Consider the following 27,614-nt stretch of genomic DNA (forward strand, 5'->3'; position numbering starts at 1 on the left):
GTCTAAGGCTCCAGGAGGGAGTTTGGATGGGGGGAAGGAGGTCTGGGATGCAGGCCCTGGTCAGGGGATTGGGGTGCAGGACAGATGAGAGGTTGGGCTGTGGGAGGGAGTTTGGGTGTGGGAGGGGGTCTGGGGTGCAGGCTCTGAGAGGGATTTTGGGTATAGGCTCTGGGTTTGGGCAAGGGGTGGGGGTGCAGGCTCTGGGAGGGAGTGCGGAGGGCTGGGGTGCAGGCTCTGGGAGGGAGTGCGGAGGGCTGGGGTGCAGGCTCCAGGCTAGGGCAGGGGGTGGGTGTGCAGGAGGGGGTGAGGGGTGCAGGTTCTGGGGCAGAGTTTGGGTGCTGGCTTTGGGCTGGGGCTGAGGGTGCAGGCTCTGGGAGGGAGTTTGGGGACAGGAGGGAGTGCGGAGGGAAGGGGTGCAGGCTCTGGAATGGAGTTTGGGTGTAGGCTCTGGGCTTGGGCAAGGGGTAGGGCTATAGGAGGGGGTGAGGGGTGCAGGCTCTGGGAGGGAGTTTGGGGACAGGAGGGAGTGCGGAGGGAAGGGGTGCAGGCTCTGGAATGGAGTTTGGGTGTAGGCTCTGGGCTTGGGCAAGGGGTAGGGGTATAGGAGGGGGTGAGGGGTGCAGGCTCTGGGAGGGAGTTTGGGTGCAGGACGGGATGTGTGGGAAGAGGGTGAGGGTGCAGGTTCTGGGATGGAGTTTGGGTGCTGTGTGCAGGTTCTGGGCTGGGACAGGAGCTGGGGGTGCAGGGGGGATGAGGGGTGCAGGCGCTGGGATTGAGTTTGGGTTCAGGCTGGGGGTGGGGGTGCAGGCTCCGGGAGGGAGTTTGGGGATGGGAGGCTGGGCGGAAGGAGGGGCTGCAGGCTCTGGAAAGGAGTTTGGGGGCAGAGGGAGAGGCTTCAGGCTCTGGGAGGGAGTTTGGGGGCCGAAGGGGGGGGGTGCACGCTCTGGGATGCTATGGGGGGGTGCAGCGCTTACCTGGGGCTCCTAAGCAGGTTAGTCCTGGAGTCTCCATGTGCTGCTACCCCCAGGCACTGCCCCCACAGCTTCCCATTGGCTGCAGGAGCATATGAGGCAGGACACAGACTCACCCCACCCAGGGGCTGCAGGGAGGGGCCGGCAGCCATGTGGAGCGAGCAGGGAGGAAGCAGCTCAGCTCCGCTGCACTGCTGGTGGTGAGTGGGGGCACTGGGCTGTTTTAAATGGCCCGGGGGATGTGCGGAAGGTGGGGCCGAAGGAGAGACCCGTCCCCAAACACTGCTGAAGCTGGGCCCCGGGCCAGGAATATTCCTGGTGCCCAGGCACCACAGGCCCATAGGACTCGCTGCCCATGGACACTTTAGGGAATTGCTCGGAGGGCTCGAGGGTTGGAGTGTGCATTTCTAAATTGTAGTGTCACAGTGGTGCCTGTGAGGCTTAGAGGGGAGTGCTTGTGTTGTCTGTGGCCGGTGGAGCTGGGAAGCTGACACACATTAGTCACAGACGAGGCTTCTTCATGCTAAGTGCAGCTGGTGGCAAGGTGCCTCATAACTCTGGGTACCCCTAGGAAGCTTCACAGAGTGTGGTTGAAGGTAGTCCAATTGCTTGCTATTCAGAACAGTTCACTTATTCAAAATTTCATGATCAGTATTGGCAGAGGATCTCTTTGATTGCCTCACAGTATGGTACAGGATCATATATTATATTTTATACTTGTTTGCATATTATACCAATTAAAACCTATTTAATTAAGTAATAATCATATAAATCTCCCTACGAGATATTTATGTAAATCTATATGTAATCTGCATTAGTAGCTTCACATACAGATAAATAAATAGTTGATACCATGGACCAGATTCAGCAAATCCTGACCTCAGTATGAGTAGTGTTTGTTGAAGACTTGCAGGAGTAGTGTCTAATGCTGAACTCCCTTTCCCTTTCTGTTTTCTTAATGAGGTAACAGATATGCAATTTTTTTAACATTTGTGTGTCTCGTATGACTCATCATTTATCTCATGTTGTAGGTATGCATGCATGCCACCTCAAAGTAGTAAATTACACTAATTGACAAACAGAAGGTAAGGTCACTGCCCCTAAGCATTTATAATCTATGAATTATCAGGGTACATTAGAGTTGGCGTTGAATCCTCATAAAATAAAATAAAAACTAGATCTTAAAATAAGATAGAAGTAAATTAAATATTCTTGCAGAGCACTTAGTGAGGTGAGAGGTGAAGGAATAACAACTGGAAAGAGAATATGGGCAAATGTCTCATGATATGGAGATGGATATTGCTGAGCTGAAGTTAATGTGGTTACATTTTGCACCAAAAAGTGGCTTATGGAATGCCCGATATACAGTGAAAGGATAGGAACATAGGAATGTCCGCTCTGGATTAGACCTGACAATGGCCTGTGTCATATGCTTCAGAGGAAAGTGTAAGAACCTTGCAATTAGCAGATGTAGATTAATCTCCCTACGTTAGGACTCATCCTGATCTCTACTGGTTACTTTGGTTTAAGCCCTGAAGCACAAGATTTAATATTCCATCCACAAAGTTTATTATAATTAATAATAGCAACTTCCAGATGTTCTTGGAATCCATGTCCAATCCCTTTTTGAATCTTCTTAAGTTCTTGGTCTTAATGACCTTTTGTGCCAGTGAGTACCACACTTTAATTATATGTGTGAAAAATGTTTCCTTTGGTCAATTTTGAATTTCCTACCTTCTAACTTCATTGAATGTACCCTGATTCTTACATTAGGAGACAAGGAGAACAGAAGTTCCCCGTCTATCTTGTCTAGATTGTTGATTATTTTATCTACTTTTATAAAATCCCCTCTTATTCATCTCCTTTCTAAAGTAAAGAGTCTTACTCTGTTGCACCGAATAGCTTTTCTCCTCATTCATTAAGAATGGTTAATGCTCCCCACTTATGGAATTCAGAAGTGGGCCAGAATTCTTGCTGAAGGCTCCAGGTTTAAGCTCTGCCTTTCAGCTCAGGCCATTGTGAAATTTTCTCTGTTTGACCGTGGAACAAGTTGGTGGTACAGTTTTTCTTAACCAGTTTTTTTAACTCCTTTATTTCCATGCAGTTGCAACTTAGTCTTCTTCTTTCTCTTTCTGTGGGTTGAATGAATAGCAGCATGGTGGTTTCAACTGTCTGGATCAGCTACTGCAGCACCTCCCTGGTGGAGTAGTCTACCCCCTTTAAGTCATGGCAGAGCTGTCACACAAACACCAGGCTAAATCCAAGGGGTGTTTCCTACTGGAGGCATTACATTTACAGGCTTCCTTTTCCCAGCCAGCCATAACACTGCCAGGTTATGGGTTTCAGAGTTTGACTCTTCACCTGGCCTCAAGTATTTATGACTCTAATGCAGAAAAGCCTTGTCAGGAGCTTCTGAATTTTTGGGGAAAGAGTTTAAGGATGAGGAGGAAGCTATCTGGCCTAGCTCTGAGGTAAGTCCTGCAACAGACCTGTGCTGGAGGAGAAGAATCCCCTGAAATAATCTGAAGTTCCCCTCAGATACTGAAGTGTGTCCTCATCTCCAGGGGCAAAGAAGCACAGCTCCTGTATAGCTCCCCTTCCTCCCACTGTGAATCAGGGGATTCTCATGATACTCACAGGTATATCCTGCAAACCCCAGAGACTCCAGGGCCCCAAAAGGCAAGACCAACTGTCCCCTTCACAAGGTAGTGATTAAGTATTTGAAATGAGTAAGTGGTTTGCAAATCAGGGATTAAACCCCTTCTCCTTTGCCTCCCCCCCCCGAGGGAATATTTGCTAGGGTTTGCCTCCTACACAGAGGCAATTGCAGTGCTCAGTATCACCCGTGCTGCTTCTCCCCCTCCCTGCAGCATATCTGGGCATGCAGAGAAACATGTCCCTCCTGTGCAGATCTGTCTCAGGTGGAATTCCTATTAACTGCAGCTGTTCTGGGTTTCAGCTCAAGGACCTTCCAGGGAAAGGGGCTCAGATTTGAGGCAACAGCAGTATGGGAATTGGGCCTTCTGATCATCAGTTTTTCCCCAGCTCTGCCAGAGAAAGGGAACACTCTGAAAGGTGGGAAATGGGTTTTCTCTCTCCATCTCTCCCATGCTTCACAGGCTGGCTCCACTTTAAAGCCTTAAGAACACAACAGGCCATCTGTGACCAGAACAGAAGCACATGAGCAGCACCATCATGGGATTGCAGATTCTGATTTACTGAGTAAAGCCCTGAGTGGGACTAGCTTGCTCCTATAGTACTTGGGTGCTAGCCAGCCTGGGGGAGCAAGCAGGCAGTCTTTCAGGCTTCCACAATCAGTGTGTGTGTGTACCTGTACCCCATCTCTGATGCGTGGTCTCCATGCCAGAATGAACAGTGTACTATCTCCTCCCCGTACCACAGCTAGAGGAAGAAGTACTACACGTGCATACCCCATCATAGCCACTGAAAAAAGGAGAAAAACAAACGAACAAACCCTGCAGGACTTTTCCAGGAGAGGATGTCAGTGACTTGCAAGGAACTTATTAATAATAATATATCTTCCTATTGAAGCATTATTAGGTTCTTGGTTTCCTGTTGATGCCTCCTTTTGAGGGCATATCAAAATCGAAATGGGGCCATCTGTTTAAACCAAATGTTAAACTGAAAGGCTTATGTAAAAACAAAGATTTCTTAAATTTTGAACTCAAGGTTGCTGCAAGCAGTAGCTCCACCAAAGAGAGGAATATCGTACATTCATAAATGGGCTTCTTTACAAAAACCCCATAAACCATAAGAAGGCTGGCACACAGCACTACAGTTTCAAAGCTTCAGCTATAGCCATTCAGACCAGAGGTTTTTTTATAGTTAGTAAGGAAGGCCTACTTTGTGGCGAATGAGTGATTTGTCATCTAGGAGTATGATCCTTGTTTGGAGTGAGACATCTCAGGTTCTGTCTTGATATGACTGGTGATGAGGAATGGTTTCTAGCTTAGTGGCTACAAGTAACCCATGTTACACTCGTAAACAGCCATTGTTCATCATAAAGAGAGCTCATGCATCCAAACTTACAGCTGAGGTGATATTGTGGAAAAATTAGAGATATTAGTAGCTGAGAGGCAGAGAGGCCTCAATCCTCTTTATCAAAGCCAGCATAGCAATTTGTTTGCCACAGATACCAAGGATATCCTAGAAGAGATTATTACCCGGGCAGAGGATAAAAACTGGAGCAGAAACTTCCAAGGAAAGGTAGATAAATTTTAGGGCTTTCAAGTGATTAAAAAAGTTAATTGCGTGATCAAACAATAATAGAATACCATTTATTTAAATATTTTTGGATATTTTCTATGTTTTCAAATATACTCATAGAATCATAGAACATCAGGGTTGGAAGGGACCTCAGGAGGTCATCTAGTCCAACCCCCTGCTTAAAGCAGGACTAATCCCAAATTTTTTCCCCAGATCCCTAAATGGTCCCCTCAAGGATTGAACTCACAACTCTGGGTTTAGCAGGCCAATGCTCAAACCACTGAGCTATCCCTACCCCAAAGGGGAGGGGCTTGGAGAATGCAGACATCAATCTTGCTACCTCTCGCATACTAAGTGAGCGCTCTACCATTTGAGCTAATTCCCCAATATTGATTTCATTCACAACACAGAATACAAAGTGTACAGTGCTCACTTCATATTTATTTTTGATTACAGGTGTTTGCATGGTAAAAAGACAAAAGAAATAGTATTTTTCAATTCACCTAATACAAGTACTGTAATGCAATCTGTTACGAATATAGATTTATGTACAAAAATACTGCATTCAAAAATAAAACAATGTAACATTTTAGAGCTTGCAAGTCCACTCAGTCCAACTTCTTGTTCAGCCAATTGCTCAAACAAGTTTGTTTACATTTGCAGGAGAAAATGCTGCCTGCTTCTTGTTTACGTTATCTGAAAGTGAGAACAGGTGTTCTTATGGCACTGTTGTAGCCAGCGTCGCAAGATATTTACATGCCAGATGTGCATGCTTCAACCACCATTCCAGGGGGCATGCGTCCATGTTGATGATGCTCGAAAACCATCCAATGCAGTGCAGACCGGTGCATGTTCATTTTCATGATCTGAGTCATGCCATCAGCAAAAGGCTGTTTTTCTTTTTTGGTGGTTCGGGTTCTGTAGTTTCTGCATCAGAGTATTGATCCTTTAAGACTTCTGAAAGCATGCTCCCTACCTCCTCCCTCTCAATTTTTGGAAGGCACTTCAGATTCTTAAATCTTGGGTTGAGTGCTGTAGTTATCTTTAGAAATCTTACATTGGTATCTTTGCATTTTGTGAAATCTGCTGTGAAAGTGTTCTTAAAACGAACAACATGCTCTGGGTCATCATCTGAGACTGCTAAAACATGAGAGGTATTTGTATGTTTCTATTTCTCCAAGACTTCTTTTGCCCCCCTGAAGGAGAGCAGAAAGGAGAAAAAGTCAGCTTTAAAACAGCCCTCTCCTCATTCCAGTCCCTTCTAAAACCCCATATTTTCTGTTTCCTAGGAACGAGTTGATTTTATACAAGGACTGATTTTTTTTTTTTAAGAGTTTTCTTTAATGCAGTCCTCAATAATGAGCGCATCAACAGTGATCTTATTACTGGAACCCTTGTGCTTCCATGTTGCATTACATCTAAAATTAGATTTGTATTAGCTGCTTAGAACAGGGATTATATATTTTGTTTGTCCTTTTTTAAAGGCTTCTAATACTCTGTTACTTACACATAGTAGCTGAGAATGACGTGAGCAAGAGCCTACAGTGAGATAAAGAGATAAAAAATTACTTTGAAGTACTTCCCTACATAAATATACCCAATAGAATAGTAACTCTTAGGTTTGCAGCTAGAAATTATATTGGAAAGTGAGAAATGTAAATGTGGGTACTCTGACCTGGGCAATTAAAATGTGATACCTTCAGGAGCTAGTGAGGCATGACAAGACATTCTTCTTACTTGTAACTTTAATTTTTGTGTATTATATCTGAGTCGAAACCTGCATATGAAATGAGAAGAAAAAGGGGTAAGCTGTAACTCTCATGCAGTATCGTCTATCTTAGGTACTTATATGACCCCCCTCACTGTAGTATCTGAGTGCCTCATAATCTTTAATGTATTTATTCTTGGAATTCTTGCTAAACCAAATACTATTATCCCCATTTTACAGGTGGGGAAGAGGGGCACAGAAAAGCTAAATGACTTGCTCAAGTTCACAGGAAGTTTGTTGGCAGAGCTCAACACTGCTTCTGAGCCACTAACTTCAAGTGAAGTCCCCAGCTAGGATTCAATGCAACGGTAGAGAGGTTTTTCTTCAGAGGATGATAACTTTAACAGGAGTAAGAATACCTCTGATGACAGTACGTGACATTTCCTCTGCACATAGGCTACAAAGGGGTGATTCTTAAATTGATAAATTTAAAATATTTTAATCCTGATGACCTCAGACCCTCAGCAGAAGATTGAAGTAGAGGACCTAAAAATACTGGAGGATTGAGAAATAAACCAGATTATATGGTAAAGAGCTGCCTATTCAGAAACCTTAGCGGATGGACAAAAGTATTTCCATGAGTTATGATTAGTTTTAAGTTTTCCTGTGTTTATTTCTTACTTGATGTTGTAACCAAGGTTTTCTGTGAGTGGTTCTTCAGGGGACCATAGCTCTGAAGAATGGGAATCAGGTGGACAGGAAAATTTGCCATACCTGGCTTTGGTCACCATTAGCAGGTGGCATAACCCACGTGGCACTGTTTGGTGCTGTTTTCTAATTCTGATGTGCTCAGTGTTTTAGGAACTGGAGGAGAGTTTTGGAAGTGCTTGTATTTCTTAATTTTTTTTTTGTATCTGACATTGAGTGTTGAAGATAATTTATTCAAAAAAGACTTTAATTAGAGTCAATGCAATGAATTTGTGAGATCCGAGGTAAAGCAAATGCAAGTATTCTGTTGTTGTCCAGGTAACGCAGCTATGCCCCAGACTTCACGTTCAAGCTGTTCAGACTTTGAGAATAGTGGAACAAGGAATTTTCAAAACACAAAGTTTATAGAAAAAGAGCAGTGGTGGTTGCTGTGAATTTATTGAAAGTTTGACAAGATTGGTATTTACATTAATTCCTGTTGTCTTAACTTTTTATTTAAATTCAGCCTCTTACCTCTCTACTGTCTCTGTGGAACTGATTTCAATGCTACTGAGGTTTAATTTAAGTTTATTTAATGTATAATTAATGATGTTAGGATGCCTAGTGCCTTGAATAGGCATCATCATTATTTTAAATCTAAATAAATAAAATAGTTTAGTCATTTATCAGTGTGCCTCTATTCCACACAAATGTGGAGCTATCACTTCTAATATGTTGAAATATTTACATAAAAACATTAGATCCGTAAACTGAGATTTTTTTTTTAAAAAAAATAATTCGATAGGGAAAGTAATGCCACATTATTGAAAACTATATCACTTCACACTTTAAATTTTCTTCCTTTTTTTGGAGCCATTACACATTGTGCCCCATCTGTGCGTCAGGAAACTGAAGGTTTGCATAGCATACAGTGAATGTCTGTGTTCTTTTTAACTCCCTGCGTATATGTTTTTCTCTCTGCCCAGTAATTTAATTGAGGATAGACATTGGCTGGTGTTGACAGCTTGATTTTTCTGTTCATATTGAAGTATAGATTTAATAGTAATGTCACAGTTACAATTCAGTATAAGTGTAAAACATTGCAAACTACATTATAGAGCCATTTTATTCATTATACCCTGGCATTTATTTTACCTTTAATCCATAAAGTATACCAAATCAGAAAGTATATGGGTATCTGTAACAGTACTAAAAATAAAAACGTGCATATCTTGAAGTGATTCGAGATGAAATATTCAGTTCACTGATTACTAAAAAGTATTACAATTATTTGCAATTTTAAAATGTCTTCAGCAATCCCAGGAATTGTTTATAGTAATTTTTAAAGATTAAAATAATGTAGTACTTTTTAATATATGCTGAAGAAATTTGTGACTTTTTTCCAAGGGTCTCCTGACAACTGGAGTAGAATTTGAATCTCTCCCTGCAGCTCTTTCTCTACCGGCTGAATCTGGCCTCTACCCAGTGACGCTTGTTGGTGTTCCTCAGACTACTGGGCAGATCACTATCAATGGTAAGGATTATATCTTTTACAGTTCTCATCAGAAAAATAGGCACAAGTATCTTAAGGCATTGTGGTTTTTTTTTTGATGTAGTAGTTAAATTAATATTTATTTTATATTTCCACAAAGTCAGTATTTAAAAAGAACTTACAAAATAATCCTTTATCAAGAAGGTAGTTCTACATAGAATGAGAAAATAACACATGATTCTAAGAAATACATCACTTTTTTGTTTAGATGTGTGTGTTCATTGCTGTTACTACATTAAAATGCTAAATCTGAGGGGAAGGGAAAGCTAAATATCTGAATAGTCTACTGTATTAGCAAACAATGGTGTTAAAATGCTGGTCTGTCTACACCTGTACTCCTAGCATTGCTAGAATATAAGGTCCCAGAATATCAGTTTATGACTATATTTTTTAAAAATGCATGAAAATCGTGGACTGTTACTTCCACAAAAGACAAAAGTACAGGCGTAAATGCATAACATTTATCTATACAATGTGATACGTTATACTTATATAGAGTCTTTCTTAGGAGGATTTGAAAATGCTTTACAAAGTTTGTCTCTTACCACCTGTGTAAGATATTTTCATAGGAGAGGTTGTGATTTGGCCAAGTTAATTTCCTTTCAGAATCTGGTCACTAACATGGTGTACAAAAATCGATGATTAAATCAATAAAAATTTAAATTAAAACATTTTTTAAGTTTTAAAAGTAAACCTACTTAACATTAAATTTGAAATTATGAAAACCTAATTGAAGGCTTAATCCTATTATCTATTAAAATCATTTAAAGTAAATAAAAATATGCTGTATATGTTTGCTGCTGAAATTTAAAATAAAGTCAAACCACTGAATTGATAAAGGTCACTGGCTAAGGACCTGGAACCAGAGTTTGTTTAAGTACTTTTGAAGGCAGTTGCCTCTTCTGCAGACGCAGAGAGACTGTTCTTCTTTTCAGTTTGTTCAATTAGTTCAGTTCAATGACTAAATAAAACCTAGATGTGAGAAGATGAGATCTACTAGTTCTAAAATCTTGAAGCACATGGTGTGACCAGAAAGTATCTGTTCAATTTACTAACTTGGAAAAAATCAGTTAGTTTTAAATGCGAAACATGTTTTGATATACACTTATATACCTAGCACATTTTCAGGTAGACTTTTTAAAAAAAAAAAATCAAATGCTGTTTTTGTGAATTTTTAATACAATTCTAATTTTCATCCAAATAGAGCTTGACATGAGTCAGATCTAAAAAATCAATCATTTAGTAAATAAGGAATGAATCAGTCACCATTTTCTAACATTTAAAACAAAAAAGTAAAAAAGGAATCTGTATAAATCATAGGACTGGAAGGGACCTCGAGAGGTCATCTAGTGTAGTCCCTCGCACTAATGGCAGGACTAAGTATTGTCTAAACCATTTCTGACAGGTGTGTGTCTAATCTGCTCTTAAAAATCTCTAATGATAGAGATTCCGCAACCTCCCTAGGCAATTTAGGAAAATAATTAAAGCACAAATACAAAACAAGATTGAAATTAGTGATTTTAAATCAAGGTTTCCTGCTTACTGATTTCAATCCTCAATAAAATTGGTCATTTACAGCTCTTTGATTTAAATCAATCCACTGTCATCACTAAACTTTTGTAATTAATTCCTTCATGAAGCAAATAGTTTCAGGACAAATTGGCTCTTTTCTACCTTGAAATAGGTTATCATACTTCAGTCTTTGGAGTCTTCAGTGATTGTCTTCTGGATAATCTGCCAGGATTAAAGACGAATGGCTGTGCAGTAGAAGTCATTCCAGCTTTGCCAAGGCTGCAGATCAGTACCTCTCTACCAAGGTAAGAAATTGAATGAGGTACAGATTTCATTTTTGATAAACTAGAAAATGTTGCATTGGTTATAATGCTGTTTCTGGCTATACAAATTGCTTATTATAACATGGGTATTTAATCACTGTATTTATACAGTACAGTCTAATTTAGTGAAGTAAGACATGTACATTAAAATCAGAGTGGCTTGAAATTGGGTTTGTGCCCTTATTTGCTCTTTTTGTGTAGTATAAAACTGAAAAAATTGTCTGAACATTTTTCACTTTTTTTAAAACCCTAGAAATATTAGGAATGTCAAGTCTTGTTTTCCTTGATTTTATTGGTTGACTTAATGTGGTCTCGGAGAGTATTTACTGATCTCATACTTGAATCGAATGTTGAATGTTGAGTCTTTAACAAGTATCTACTAAGTTTTCATTAGGCACTGTTGTTAAATAGGTAACTGTATACAACATTTCGAGTTTGGGCCAGGGTGTTCCTATAATTCCTTTCTGTTTCATTAACTTCAGAGTAGGAGTGTCATTTCATTCTGACTGTCTACTCAAGCAAAGTCTTCAGTATTAAGTTGTATATATTGTTTTTGACCAAGCTGTATGTTGGGCTCACTGTGAGCCCTCATTAAAATGTTATGTTAAAGGTTGCTTCTAGTTAATGGATTTTATTGTAAATGGTTTTATTTTGTGTGTGTCCAGCAAAATTATGAATTTAATCTCCCAGGCTCATTTTTAAGGTGTTATGAAGATTTCCTTTGAGGATGAGGACTGAGGTCAGGTTTGGAAAGGTGATTTTGTGAAAATTGTTTGTCCATAGGTGATTTTGTGTTTAATCATTTTTCTGTATGAGTTTATCTGAGAGTGTAGTGATTGTCTGGTTTCACCCACATAGTTGTGCCATTTAGTGCAGTGGATGAGGTACACCACAAGTGATAGGCATGTGTAGGATCTTGAAAGGTTTGTTGTAGGTGGTGGTATTGATCATCGTAGCAGTGGAGGAGATCAGTCTTCAGGTTTTGTATCTGTTCAGGCAGGGTCTGGTGCCACTTTGAGTTGGTCTGTCCTGGTCTGTGGGGAATTAGTTTCTGATGATGAGCTTGGAGAGGTTGGGAGTTGTTTGAACCCCAGAAGACGGGGTTCAGGAAAGATTGCTTTTGGGAAGTGGTCCCCATCAAGTATGGGTTGCAATTATTTAATGATACCCTGGATCATTAAACAATTTAATGCTATACACTAAAAATTGTCTTAAAAAGATGCTGGATATATGGCCTGTTACTATAATCTAACCCACTAATTTCCCCTACACACTCACCCCTTGTTTTTTTTGTGACTGCAGGGCTGTTAACGGGCCACATCACCTTGAGTGGTCTCTTAGAATATGTGTTAACTACGTATGCTGAACAATCTGTTCAACCTTGTATTTAGCTGTGATACTGTGAGTACCTTTCCCATATCTGAAGAAGAGCTCCTTGTTTGTCTCTTTTACCAAAAGAGGACAGTCCTATAAAAGATATTACCTCACCTGTCTTGTCTCTGAAACATACATAGGGTACTTGAGTGTCAAATATAGATACGTATTCTGAAATACCTTAAAAACCTACTGTGAATACATGATTTTCTGTGAAGACAGCCTTTACATAATGATTTAACAAACAAGGGTGTTAAAAGTATATGTGAATTTTAAATTACAGAACTCATAGATTTACCAACTATTAATCTCAATTCCTTTTGCCCTCACACCCTTGTTTCCATCAATATGAAGAATTTTCAGTTTCCTCAAAAAACCGTAACCCCGTCTCTCTCTCTTGTCCTGTAGTCCTTCTCCCATCAATTCTAAAGCTCCTTTAATAGTCAATTTACATTCACTGTTTGAACTCCTCTCATCAGAATCCCTCCAGGATCCATTCCAATCTGTCTTGTGTTCCTCTACACTCCTCTGAAGTTGCATTTACCAAGTTCTCCAATGACCTCTTCCTAGTTTAATTTGAAAGTATTTACCCTATCCTCCTTGATTGTTGCACTACCTCAATACCATACAACATCTGTTAATTTCAATAATTGACTGATATGATGCATTTGCTGTTGCAGAAATTCTTGGAGAATCATTTGGAGAAATCTTATCTCTGAAAATTCATTTTCAGAGAAAGATATTTTTCCTAGAGTATATTAAAACCTTGGTGAATAAATCATCCACTTTATTTTCCATTTACCATATGAAACACACTTAAACCATTATTTCAGAAATCTTCAGTCATTTAACTTGTTAGTAATAGTCACTTAAGCAAACAGCTTCTTTCTGAGTGAACTCCTGGTGACTGTACAGTCAGTCACTACTGCTCTCCTCTTCTTCTTCATGTATAACGTAGTTGAAGTCTACGTACTTAGATCTACTTACCCCGGTGTCTTCGCTGTGGTAAGTCGACAGCTGACGCTCTCCCGTCAACTCTGCCTGTGCCTCTTGCCCTGGTGGAGTACCGGAGTCGATGAGAGGGCGCTTGGCGTTAGATTTATCACATCTAGACTAGACGAGATAAATCGAGCCCCTGCTGGATCAATTCCTGCCCGTCAATCCAGCGGGTAATGTAGACAAGCCCTAAGACTGAACCTTAGGCCCCTTCTCGTGTGGCTAGAGTCAGTTTAGTCCCCGAGCAGACATCACTTGGACTCAGTACTTACCATCCCTCCCCTTGTCTTCGTTTTTCTGGCCTGGTGTCAGTAATGATGGGGGGGGAAATGTCCTTCGTGTCCCCATAGCAGTCAGTGTCTTTAGTCTTGGATACATCCGACATAGGGTGGGGAGCCCACCTCAACAACCTTAGGACTCAGGGCCTCTGGTCTCGAGAAGAACTCTTCCTGTACGTAAACGTTAGGGAGCTCAGGGCAGTGTGCCTGGCTTGTCAAGTGTTCCTTCCCAAAGTTTCAGGCAAGGTAGTTCAAGTTGTGACAGATAATACAGTGGCCCTGTTTTATATCAACAAGCAAGGAGGGCCCTGATCCTCCGCCCTGTATCAGGAGGTGGTTGATCTATGGGGCTTCTGTGCAAGACACTCAGCTCATCTCGAGGCGTCTCACCTCCCAGGAGCCTGGAACATGTTGGCAGATCACCTCAGAAGGTCTTTATCTCACCAAGAGTGGTCCCTTCACCCAGAGGTCATCAATGTTATCTTTCAGAGGTGGGGGCCTGTTACCCAACATAATTATATCTTTTGACTAGAGTTTTCATAAATTTGAAATATTGCAATACATTCCAGTTTAACCCACTTTACATAACTGACACTAGCTTTAGTAAACCTATGGTAATGAGTGTGGGAGGTGGCCCAGGGTAGGGCAGAGGATGGGGTGCAGGAGTCTCTGTCTGAGGGTGAGGGCTTTAGGGTGGAGCTGGAGATGAGAGGGTTCAGGGTGCAGGAGGGGGCTCCATGGGAAGGGCCTCTCTCTCCCTCTGCACAGAGTTCTGGGGGAAGGGTCCATCTCAAAGGCAGAAAAGGTGGGGGAGTAGCACTGTATGTAAGGGAGCAGTATGACTGCTCAGAGCTCCGGTACGAAACTGTAGAAAAACCTGAGTGTCTCTGGATTAAGTTTAGAAGTGTGTGCAACAAGAGTGATGTAGTGGTGGGAGTCTGCTATAGACCACCGGACCAGGGGGATGAGGTAGATGAGGCTTTCTTCCGGCAGCTCACGGAAGCTACTAGATCGCATACCCTGATTCTCATGGGTGACTTTAATTTTCCTGATATCTGCTGGGAGAGCAATACAGCGGTGCATAGACAATCCAGGAAGTTTTTGGAAAGTGTAGGGGACAATTTCCTGGCGCAAGTGCTAGAGGAGCCAACTAGGGGGGGTGCTTTTCTTGACCTGCTGCTCACAAACCGGGTAGAATTAGTGGGGGAAGCAAAAGTGGATGGGAATCTGGGAGGCAGTGACCATGAGTTGGTTGAGTTCAGGATCCTGACGCAGGGAAGAAAGGTAAGCAGCAGGATCCTGACCCTGGACTTCAGAAAAGCAGACTTCGACTCCCTCAGGGAACGGATGGCCAGGATCCCCTGGGGGACTAACATGAAGGGGAAAGGAGTCCAGGAGAGCTGGCTGTATTTCAAGGAATCCCTGTTGAGGTTACAGGGACAAACCATCCCAATGAGTCGAAAGAATAGTAAATATGGCAGGCGACCAGCTTGGCTTAATGGTGAAATTCTAGCGGATCTTAAACATAAAAAAGAAGCTTACAAGAAGTGGAAGGTTGGACATATGACCAGGGAAGAGTATAAAAATATTGCTCGGGCATGTAGGAATGATATCAGGAGGGCCAAATCGCACCTGGAGCTGCAGCTAGCAAGAGATGTCAAGAGTAACAAGAAGGGTTTCTTCAGGTATGTTGGCAACAAGAAGAAAGCCAAGGAAAGTGTGGGCCCCTTACTAAATGAGGGAGGCAACCTAGTGACAGAGGATGTGGAAAAAGCTAATGTACTCCATGCTTTTTTTGCCTCTGTCTTCACTAACAAGGTCAGCTCCAAGACTGCTGTGCTGGGCATCACAAAATGGGGAAGAGATGGCCAGCCCTCTGTGGAGAAAGAGGTGGTTAGGGACTATTTAGAAAAGCTGGACGTGCACAAGTCCATGGGGCCGGACGAGTTGCATCCGAGAGTGCTAAAGGAATTGGCGGCTGTGATTGCAGAGCCATTGGCCATTATCTTTGAAAACTCGTGGCGAACCGGGGAAGTCCCAGATGACTGGAAAAAGGCTAATGTAGTGCCAATCTTTAAAAAAGGGAAGAAGGAGGATCCTGGGAACTACAGGCCAGTCAGCCTCACCTCAGTCCCTGGAAAAATCATGGAGCAGGTCCTCAAAGAATCGATCTTGATGCACTTGCATGAGAGGAAAGTGATCAGGAACAGCCAGCATGGATTCACCAAGGGAAGGTCATGCCTGACTAATCTAATCGCCTTTTATGATGAGATTACTGGTTCTGTGGATGAAGGGAAAGCAGTGGATGTATTGTTTCTTGATTTTAGCAAAGCTTTTGACACGGTCTCCCACAGTATTCTTGTCAGCAAGTTAAGGAAGTATGGGCTGGATGAATGCACTATAAGGTGGGTAGAAAGCTGGCTAGATTGTCGGGCTCAACAGGTAGTGATCAATGGCTCCATGTCTAGTTGGGAGCCGGTATCAAGTGGAGTGCCCCAGGGGTCGGTCCTGGGTCCGGTTTTGTTCAATATCTTCATAAATGATCTGGAGGATGGTGTGGATTGCACTCTCAGCAAATTGGCGGATGATACTAAACTGGAAGGAGTGGTAGATACGCTGGAGGGCAGGGATAGGATACAGAAGGACCTGGACAAATTGGAGGATTGGGCCAAAAGAAATCTGATGAGGTTCAATAAGGATAAGTGCAGGGTCCTGCACTTAGGACGGAAGAACCCAATGCACAGCTACAGACTAGGGACCGAATGGCTAGGCAGCAGTTCTGCGGAAAAGGACCTAGGGGTGACAGTGGACGAGAAGCTGGATATGAGTCAGCAGTGTGCCCTTGTTGCCAAGAAGGCCAATGGCATTTTGGGATGTATAAGTAGGGGCATAGCGAGCAGATCGAGGGATGTGATCGTTCCCCTCTATTTGACATTGGTGAGGCCTCATCTGGAGTACTGTGTCCAGTTTTGGGCCCCACACTACAAGAAGGATGTGGATAAATTGGAGAGAGTCCAGCGAAGGGCAACAAAAATGATTAGGGGTCTAGAACACATGACTTATGAGGAGAGGCTGAGGGAGCTGGGATTGTTTAGCCTGCAGAAGAGAAGAATGAGGGGGGATTTGATAGCTGCTTTCACCTACCTGAAAGGGGGTTCCAAAGAGGATGGCTCTAGACTGTTCTCAATGGTATCAGATGACAGAACGAGGAGTAATGGTCTCAAGCTGCAGTGGGGGAGGTTTAGATTGGATATTAGGAAAAACTTTTTCACTAAGAGGGTGGTGAAACACTGGAATGCGTTACCTAGGGAGGTGGTAGAATCTCCTTCCTTAGAGGTTTTTAAGGTCAGGCTTGACAAAGCCCTGTCTGGGATGATTTAACTGGGAATTGGTCCTGCTTCGAGCAGGGGGTTGGACTAGATGACCTTCTGGGGTCCCTTCCAACCCTGATATTCTATGATTCTATGATTCTCTCCTGGCTGGCAGCAGTGAGCTCTGGACCTGGGGGAGAGGCCTGCAGCAGCCCTCCAAGCCCCAACTTGCTCCCCTCCCCAGTTCCTGCCCACCCTCTACCTCTCTCCTCTCCAGGTCCCTGCTGCGCGGCCCTTTAGAGCTGCTGCACGGCAACAATTGTTACACTTTGAATCAGCAAGGTCACCCAGTGCCTGACATTCTGTGACCCAGTATTGGGTCGTGACCCGTACTTTGAAAAACACTGTTCTAGGGAGCATTCACCCTGGTGTCTATCCTGAGTCCCTTTCTAAGTTGAAATATTTTTTTAAAACTTTGTGTGTTCCACGCCACTCTTAGTTGACATTTAGTAACCAAAGTACTAGATAAACCTCATTTGAAAAATTAGGTAACATCCAACCTTTAAAATTCAGTTTTTTAGGTTTCATCTTGCTTTCCCCCACCCTTGCACAGTTCAGTTTTGTTATGTAAGCAGCAATTTGTTTAGCGAACTCCCGCAGCTAGAAGTGAATGCTTTTATACCCTTTCAAAACTCTGATTATGAGCTTATTAGTTCTTGCTCCTAATAGTTCCTGAATAGAGTAGCCACTAAAAATTAAGCTGGAATTGAAGAGCTGGAGAAGGAGTATAAGATGAAGCTAGCTGCAATTTTTTTTTAAAGGTTCAGTATTTTGTAAACCACCAAGGACAGGTTGACCGGATTCTCTGATTTCTGTTACGTTTTGTATTGTGGTTAGGTTCTTAAGATGTGATTAATGTTTAACACAGTATTTAATTTGCATATCTATCTTTATTTATAGGTCTGCTCACACATTGCAGCCTTCCTCAGGGGATGAAATTTCCACCAGCGTATCTGTCCAGCTTTACAATGGAGAGACCCAGCAACTTGTCATTAAATTAGAAAATATTGGAACAGAACCTCTGGAGAAACTAGAGGTCACAGCAAAAACAGTCAACTCAAAAGGTATGTATGCTGGTGTCTGATTAGAAAAATCCCTTGCTTCAAGAGAAGCGTGTACAAAATGGTTGTGACAGACTCTGTCTTAGTGGAGTGATGTTTCAGAATTCAAGTAACCCTCTCCCCTAATAAAGATTCAGCGGGATCTTTTAGTTGGACATCAATGTCCTCTTTGGACATCAGATCCAGTAAACATCAATACGTTCTTGATTTTCAAAAACCATGTGAAAGTAGATTTGAAGTTAATGCCACTTTGACAGCTTTTATTCTGAATCAATGAATCTTAACTTTAAAGTAGACAGAAGCAGAAATCTCATCTCTAAAACCATCATTTCTTATTATAATATATAATAGGAGCCAATGATTGTCTAGCCATAGATACTACATTGACTATGAAGAAATCAGATAAATGAGATGGTATTTTGTAGAGAAATGGAATATGCATAAGCAAGGTGGTTTATTAAAGAATAATCTTGTTTTAACCCTAAAGTTTCCTTACTTGAAAGACTTAATAGGGGGGAAAAAATGCCCAGCTGCCATCCTAGTCATAGTTTCTGCAGCAGGAAAAAATGTGGAAAAGAACAATTGATAGAATATGAGAATGAACAAAATAAACTATTTTGTGAATTAAAAGGATAATTGAAAATGAAGAAAGAATAGGATACATGCATAAATTTTCCTGTCTCCATGTATTTTTTTCTAAGATTCTGTACTCTAACCCGCCTGTGAAGGCATCATTATGAAGATTATATTAACAGACTAAATGTAGAATCAGATGAAAGCAAGTTAGTGTTTTCTTGCAATGGAAATTACATACACAACTATATTTTTTGTTCATTCTTAATTGCATAGTGAGAAAATAAAATTTGATTTTTCTTTACTGAGTATCCAAGATTGCCATTTCTACATTGGGATTGCCTCTTCTCTGCAGCTTCAGAAAACAGGACGTGCCGATCATCTGTGAGGGGCTCTCTGCCTGTACGGAGAGTCCCCAGGGAGATTGCATAGATTGAATTAAAAAGCTGAAAAGTATCTTGTCATTACTATAATGGGTACTATAAAAATATTTACAGGCCCCATCTGGGATTGACATCTACATTGTTATGCAGTGTACACACACATAATAAAAATATTAACTCTACCCAAAGAGCTTACAATCTTGATACTGCAAGAGTTGTGATAGGCACATGATAGTAGTTCTAATACTATACCTGTGTCTTAAAAATTTGTGTAACGTAACAGATTAATGTCTTTTGAATTAGAAATTTGGGTTTCCATAAACAGGGTGGGTTGGAAACATGCGCCTGGATACTAAGGCAAGAAAAATCATCAGATGTCAATTTTATTTTCTTACATATCCAGGCTTGCCATTCCTACAGTGGAATATTTATAGCGTACTAAGCATAAGCATTTAAACCATAAGAAAGAGCTTCTGATAACCATAAGAGAGAGCTTCTGATACTCATTTCCAGTGTGTAGTATTCCAAGTATCTACTGGGGCTGTTTCACTGACATCAATGCTGGGTGTTCAGGGAAGGTGCATGATGCAGGTATCTTTCGGAAGACTGGACTGTATAGAAAGCTGCACGCTAGGACTTTCTTTCCAGACCAGAAGATTCCAATGGATGATGTGAAAATTCCCATAGTGATCCTGGGAGAACCCACCTACCCCTTGCTCCCGTGGCTCATGAAGCTTTATACTGGGACCTAGACAGCAGCAAGGTGCACTTCAACAGCAGACTCAGCAAGTGTCAAATGACCGCTGAATGTGCCTTTGGTCAATGTGGCTGGTTAGACCTCAGTGAGGAAAATATTCCAATGGTCATCGCAGCCTGCTTTACTCTACATAATATTTCCGAACTGAAGGGGGAAAAGTTTTCCCAGGGGTGGACCGCTGAGGCTGATCAGCTGGCCGCTGATTTTGGGCAGCCAGATACAAGGGCACAGGGGGAGGCTATTGGAATCAGGGAGGCTTTGAAGGAGCATTTTGACAGTGATTCCCAGTAATGTCTTTAGGTGATGCATTCATTCAGGAAATGATTTTTTTTGCCACCTTGAATTACCCCTGTAGTGCTTCTTTCCTGAACTTTAATTGTAGTGAGCAAATATTCCGACCTATAGCCAATGTGTTTCAAAGGCCTGGTCTACACTACAGTGTTAGGTTGCTGTAAGATGCGTGGCATTGAACTAGCTGCGGAAGTATTGTCACTTAAATTTGGCTCCCAATGGTGTAAGTAGAGGAGTACTTGTGGCACCTTAGAGACTAACCAATTTATTTGAGCATGAGCTTTCGTGAGCTACAGCTCACTTCATCAGATGTTTACCGTGGAAACTGCAGCAGACTTTATATACACACAGAGAATATGAAACAATACCTCCTCCCACCCCACTGTCCTGCTGGTAATAGCTTATCTAAAATGATCAACAGGTGGGCCATTTCCAGCACAAATCCAGGTTTTCTCACCCTCCACCCCCCCACACAAATTCACTCTCCTGCTGGTGCTAGCCCATCCAAAGTGACAACTCTTTACATAATCAAGTCGGGCTATTTCCTGCATAGATCAAGGTTTTCTCACCCCCCCCCCCACCCCCATACACACACAAACTCACTCTCCTGCTGGTAATAGCTCATCTAAACTGACCACTCTCCAAGTTTAAATCCAAGTTAAACCAGAACATCTGGGGGGGGGGGGGTAGGAAAAAACAAGAGGAAACAGGCTACCTTGCATAATGACTTAGCTACTCCCAGTCTCTATTTAAGCCTAAATTAATAGTATCCAATTTGCAAATGAATTCCAATTCAGCAGTTTCTCGCTGGAGTCTGGATTTGAAGTTTTTTTGTTTTAAGATAGCGACCTTCATGTCTGTGATTGCGTGACCAGAGAGATTGAAGTGTTCTCCGACTGGTTTATGAATGTTATAATTCTTGACATCTGATTTGTGTCCATTTATTCTTTTACGTAGAGACTGTCCAGTTTGACCAATGTACATGGCAGAGGGGCATTGCTGGCACATGATGGCATATATCACATTGGTGGATGTGCAGGTGAACGAGCCTCTGATAGTGTGGCTGATGTTATTAGGCCCTGTGATGGTGTCCCCTGAATAGATATGTGGGCACAATTGGCAACGGGCTTTGTTGCAAGGATAAGTTCCTGGGTTAGTGGTTCTGTTGTGTGGTATGTGGTTGTTGGTGAGTATTTGCTTCAGGTTGCGGGGCTGTCTGTAGGCAAGGACTGGCCTGTCTCCCAAGACTTGTGAGAGTGTTGGGTCATCCTTTAGGATAGGTTGTAGATCCTTAATAATGCGTTGGAGGGGTTTTAGTTGGGGGCTGAAGGTGACCGCTAGTGGCGTTCTGTTATTTTCTTTGTTAGGCCTGTCCTGTAGTAGGTAACTTCTGGGAACTCTTCTGGCTCTATCAATCTGTTTCTTTACTTCTGCAGGTGGGTATTGTAGTTGTAAGAAAGCTTGACAGAGATCTTGTAGGTGTTTGTCTCTGTCTGAGGGGTTGGAGCAAATGCGGTTGTATCGCAGAGCTTGGCTGTAGACGATGGATCGTGTGGTGTGGTCAGGGTGAAAGCTGGAGGCATGCAGGTAGGAATAGCGGTCAGTAGGTTTCCGGTATAGGGTGGTGTTTATGTGGCCATTGTTTATTAGCACTGTAGTGTCCAGGAAGTGGATCTCTTGTGTGGACTGGACCAGGCTGAGGTTGGTGGTGGGATGGAAATTGTTGAAATCATGGTGGAATTCCTCAAGGGCTTCTTTTCCATGGGTCCAGATGATGAAGATGTCATCAATATAGCGCAAGTAGAGTAGGGGCTTTAGGGGACGAGAGCTGAGGAAGCGTTGTTCTAAATCAGCCATAAAAATGTTGGCATACTGTGGGGCCATGCGGGTACCCATAGCAGTGCCGCTGATCTGAAGGTATACATTGTCCCCAAATGTGAAATAGTTATGGGTAAGGACAAAGTCAAAAAGTTCAGCCACCAGGTTAGCCGTGACATTATCGGGGATAGTGTTCTTGACGGCTTGTAGTCCATCTTTGTGTGGAATGTTGGTGTAGAGGGCTTCTACATCCATAGTGGCCAGGATGGTGTTATCAGGAAGATCACCGATGGATTGAAGTTTCCTCAGGAAGTCAGTGGTGTCTCGAAGGTAGCTGGGAGTGCTGGTAGCGTAGGGCCTGAGGAGGGAGTCTACATAGCCAGACAATCCTGCTGTCAGGGTGCCAATGCCTGAGATGATGGGGCGCCCAGGATTTCCAGGTTTATGGATCTTGGGTAGTAGATAGAATATCCCAGGTCGGGGTTCCAGGGGTGTGTCTGTGCGGATTTGATCTTGTGCTTTTTCAGGAAGTTTCTTGAGCAAATGCTGTAGTTGCTTTTGGTAACTCTCAGTGGGATCATAGGGTAATGGCTTGTAGAAACTCGTGTTGGAGAGCTGCCGAGCAGCCTCTTGTTCATATTCCGACCTATTCATGATGACAACAGCACCTCCTTTGTCAGCCTTTTTGATTATGATGTCAGAGTTGTTTCTGAGGCTGTGGATGGCATTGCGTTCCGCATGGCTGAGGTTATGGGGCAAGTGATGCTGCTTTTCCACAATTTCAGCCCGTGCACGTCGGCGGAAGCACTCTATGTAGAAGTCCAGTCTGCTGTTTCGACCTTCAGGAGAAGTCCATCTAGAATCCCTCTTTCTGTAGTGTTGGCAGGGAGACCTCTGTGGATTAGTATGTTGTTCAGAGGTATTTTGGAAATATTCCTTGAGACGGAGACGTCGAAAATAGGATTCTAGGTCACCACAGAACTGTATCATGTTCGTGGGGGTGGAGGGGCAGAAGGAGAGGCCCCGAGATAGAACAGCTGCTTCTGCTGGGCTGAGAGTATAGTTGGATAGGTTAACAATATTGCTAGGTGGGGTGAGGGAACCATTGCTGTGGCCCCTTGTAGCATGTAGTAGTTTAGAAAGTTTAGTGTCCTTTTTCTTTTGTAGAGAAGCAAAGTGTGCGTTGTAAATGGCTTGTCTAGTTTTAGTAAAATCCAGCCACGAGGAAGTTTGTGTGGAAGGTTGGTTCTTTATGAGAGTATCCATTTTTGAGAGCTCATTCTGTAATGGTGTAAGTGCCTCTCTATGCTGATTTAGTAAGACCACCTCCCCCAGTGGCATAGAGATACAGTCAATGTAATTAGGTAGATGCAGTGTCAGTGTAGACACTGCGTTGCTTACGTCGACTGTTACCGTCTTTCAGGAGCCGTCCCACAATGCCTCAGCTCTGACAATACAATTGATACAAGCGCTTCCAGTGTGGATGTGCACCACCAACATAAGGAGCCAAGCTTGCGCCATGGAAGCGATTTAATAATTAGGTTGATATAATTTTGTAGTGCAGACATTGCCTCAGGATAGTTAAGTATTGGAATACGTTACCAAGGGTGGTTGATGAATCTTCTTCAATGGATGTTTTTCAGAACAGATTAAAGACCTGTTACAGATGGTCTAGGTATAACTGATCCTGCCTGAATGTGGGGACTTGGACTAGATGACCTCTTGAGATCCCTTCCAGCCCTGCACTTCTCTGATTTCTGTCTTGTTGTAACAGGCGATTTTTAAATTGCAGTAACATCCTCCAGTGAGTCCACAGCTTTGGGTGCATCACAGCAACACACCTTTGTTTTCTGGTTAGGTCCTCCCTGATGTTCAGCAACTGAGATTAACCTTTTTTAAAAAATCTTTTAATAGAGGAAAATCCATACATAATATCCAATGTCAGTTTAAGGCTTGAGAATGGCTATGCTGCTGGTATGCTTGGACCAATGCCCATCATGCTGACCAATATTATTGTCCTGTTCCCTTGTAGTCCCATCTGTCTGTCTCCCCTTGTTCTCATTTTATGCTTAGTCCCTACCCCAAAGACTTTACAGTCTATCTTTTTGTTTTTGTATACCGCCTAGCACCTTGGAGCTTTTACCTCTTCCCCTGGCCTGTGCCAGAGGAAGCAGAAGGTATTGAAAAGTGAGCTGAGTCTTAGGGCTGGGCCTAGGCACGTCCACCCTGGGTTACTGAGTATATGGGGAGAACCCTGTAATCCTGCACTGGGCCCAGTTAAATACCTGATAAGTGAGAGTGGGAGGAGGGTCTGTATTGTCCCCTGCTACTTAAGTCCATCCCGTGTGTGTTGTTTATTCACCGGCATGTCCTGTCAGCACTTCTGTGGGCACATCTACACTTAAAACGCTGCATAAGCGCTGCTGTAGTGTTTTAAAGAAGGCTCTAACCCAGTGGGCAAGAGCTCTCCTATCGGCTTAATTAATCCACTTCCCTGTAAGGCAGTAGCTGTGTTGATGGGAGAAGCTCTCAGTGGCAGCTCCTCTAGCGCTCCCACCACGCTTTCACAAGACCGCAGTCGGTTGCTTCACCTGAACTGAACCTCCCTGCACCTGACAGCATGGTTGCTGTGTGGCTGAACCCTGAAGAACAGGCCTGCTCAGAACAGGCTTGGCAAGTCTTGCTAGGTAGCAGAAAGCATTCCACCAGGACTAACTATTTAGCTAAGTGCAAACGCTTCACTAGTTAGGCCTCCGAGAGGAATCTTTCTCCATCCTAGTCTTCTCTGTAGTCTGTACTGGATGATCTGCTCCACCTCTTTTAAGGTTCACTTGACAGCTATCTTGGCTGTCCAGTGGAGAGCAAATCAGTATTCTCCCATGAGATGACAATCATATTTTTCAAGATCCTGGAAAGACTCTACCCTCAGGTTCATGACCCGATTCCCCCATGGAACTTAAACCTGGTCCTGTCAATGCTCACAGAACCTCCCATCGAGCCGTTAGCATCTTGTTCCATACTGCTTCTGACTTGGAAGTTCGACTTTCTAGTGGTGGTCACCTCGCACAGAAGGGTCTCTGAGATCCAAACCCTGATGTCAGAACCCCCTTATATCGTATTTTTCAAGGACAAGGTCCAGCTGCACCCCCCATCTGGCCTTCCTTCCAAAGGTGGTGTCACAATTCCACAAGAACCAGGACATTTTTCTTCCGCTCTTTTCTGAAACCTCACAAGACTGCCAAGGAGAGTCTGCTCCATATATTACATGTTAGGCGAGCCCTAGACTTCTATATTGAGAGGACTAAGCCTTTCCGCAAGTCTATACAACTCTTCGTAGCAATATTGGAAAGAATGAGAGGCCTTCCACTGTCATCCCAAAGAATCTTGTCCTGAATAACTGCCTGTATCCTGCCTTGCTATGAGTAGGTGAAGGTTTTGCCTCCAGCCATTGTAACCACTCTTTCCACAAGAGCTCAGAGCTCATCAGCAGCATTCCTCACACAAGTACCAATCAAGGACATCTGCAACATGATCGTCGGTTCATACCTTACTGTCCCACTGTGCTGTCACCCAAATGGCCCATGACGATGCCAGCTTTGGAAGAGTGGTATTGCAGTCAGCACATCCATAAACTCCAAGCCCACCTCCAAGGGTACTGCTTGTGAGTCACCTAGCATGGAATGGACATGAGCAAGCACTTGAAGAAGCAAAAATTGTTACTAACCTTTTGTAACTGTTCTTCAAGATGTGGTGGTCTTGTCCATTCCATGACCCACTGCCCTACCCCTCCATTGGAGATAACAGCAAGAAGTAGCTGAGAGGGTGCGGGGCTGGCAACACCCCTTATACCAGCACATATGTCCATGGCCTCAGGGGGCGCTAGAGCCAGCCTTATGGATACCTCTGAGGGAAAAATCTCCGGCACTGTGCAGACAGCATGCACGCACCAAGCATTGCATGGACATGAGCAACACATCTTGAAGAACAACAATTACAAAAGGTTAGTTACCATTTTTTTCACCTATATACTAGTTTCTTTTCTTAAGTAGTATATTCTAATATGACAGAGAAAAAAGGTGGCTTATTTCACCCAGGTTAATTGTGTTCATAGCTCCAAGAAACAATGCTCATTTAGTCTGTTTTGATAATCAAAACGAGACTGTTCCACTGTGCTCTTGCCTCCCGTACGGCATGATTTTGGGAAACTGCATCTGCTAAGATGGGTAGCCAAACTTTTTGGCCCGAGGGCCACATCAGGTGAAAAGATATGGAGGGCTGGGTGGGGAAGGCTATGCCTCTGCAAACAGCCTGGCCATTTCCCCTGCCCGGACCCCCCCCCCCCCAGCCAACCCCCCCTGCTCCCTGTCTCCTGAGCACTCCTCCCCCCCCCCCAAATCTCTGCCCCATCCAACCACCCCGTCCCCTGACTGACCCCCGGGACTTTCTGTCCCTTATCCAATCCCTCCACCTGCCCCCTTACCAGGCCACTCAGAGCGGGCAAGACAGGCTTATTGGGAAGTCTGGGAGGTGGGCGTGCGCAATCTGCACTACCCGCGTGGTGAGCTGAGGCTGCGGGGGAGGAGGGACAGCAGAGGAGGGGCTGGGGACTAGTCTCCCCGGCTGGGAGCTCAGGTGTTGGGCAGGACAGTGCCACGGGCCGTAGTTTGCCCACCTGTGTGCTAAGAGCTGGACCAACAGTTAAGAGGAGTTTATTGGAGATTTCCCCCAGAAAACCCCAGTCCTCTTGTAGTGTAATCAATGGTCTTAATGTCTTTTTTTTTAAAGAAAGGAAAAATCGCTTGTAAGAAGACCAGCCAGAATGCTTACTAGATGAGATATTAAAAGCCTCCTCTGCCTTAAGATATTTTTAGAAGCAGTGAGATTTGGATCATTATCATAAATCTTATATCCAGGTTTATTATGGATTAATGGATTAGATTTCAAACAGGTAGATGAGCACATTTTACAGAATATTCTCTCCTCCTCTCCCGACCCGCTGGAAGAAAAAAGGCATGATCTCCTCTTTCTCTTATTTACTACCTCCTTTTGATTTTGGGAAGGGAAAAATTAACTTAAGGTAATTATGAGTACCCTTCAGTCCAGAGACTATTGAAATAGATCAGGTTTTGTATATATGCAGGCCATGTACTTTCTGAAGTTCCCATACCAGAAGGACTTCGACTTTCTATCGGGTGGGTTGGTAAGCAGTGTTTGGAGCATCAACCTGTTCAGTGTGCCAGCTGTGGAGAGCAGCAGTTACATCCTTTGTCATACCTTTTCAAAACATTATTTTCTCAGTGTGAGTCCAGATCAGACTGGATCCTTCAGTCCCTTTTCAATTAACAGCCCTGATTAGCCCTCCCCCGAACATTGTAACTGCTAGCTCGTCTCTCTCAGTGGCGATTTGTGGACACAATGTCATAAAGGAGAGAAAGGTTACTTGCCAAAATAAGTCCTGCTTACTAAATATGTTGGCTCTATAGATAAATACCAGTCTTCACTTCCACTTTAGAGACTTAAGGAGGGATGCACCAGGAGACAGAGTAATGGAGGGACAGTTAGGGATTGGAGACTTCTTATGCCCTTGGTTCTGGAGTACTGGAACGGACATGTACATGCTCCCTTAATGTCAGCTTTGAAATGGTTTGTAGCACAGTTTACCAATATACAGGTCTTAGGACAGATCTTCAGAGAGAATAGATTTGGAGCACAAATGTTAAATTAATTTTTGC

General features: G+C 43.1%; 1 protein-coding gene across 3 annotated transcripts in view; it reads left to right on the top strand.

Annotated features, from left to right (window-relative positions):
* The window catches only part of TRAPPC9 (trafficking protein particle complex subunit 9), an 811,376-nt gene that overhangs the window by 123,724 nt on the left and 660,038 nt on the right, over positions 1 to 27,614 (top strand). For all 3 annotated transcript variants that reach the window (XM_075124917.1, XM_048841736.2, XM_048841734.2), the window contains exons 13-15: positions 9,001 to 9,127; positions 10,830 to 10,962; positions 17,900 to 18,063. In XM_075124917.1, coding sequence (XP_074981018.1) covers positions 9,001 to 9,127; positions 10,830 to 10,962; positions 17,900 to 18,063 — 424 coding nt within the window. The remainder of the gene's footprint in view (positions 1 to 9,000; positions 9,128 to 10,829; positions 10,963 to 17,899; positions 18,064 to 27,614) is intronic.

This window comes from Caretta caretta, chromosome 2 (genome assembly GCF_965140235.1).
Source record: "Caretta caretta isolate rCarCar2 chromosome 2, rCarCar1.hap1, whole genome shotgun sequence".
NCBI lineage: Eukaryota > Metazoa > Chordata > Testudines > Cheloniidae > Caretta > Caretta caretta.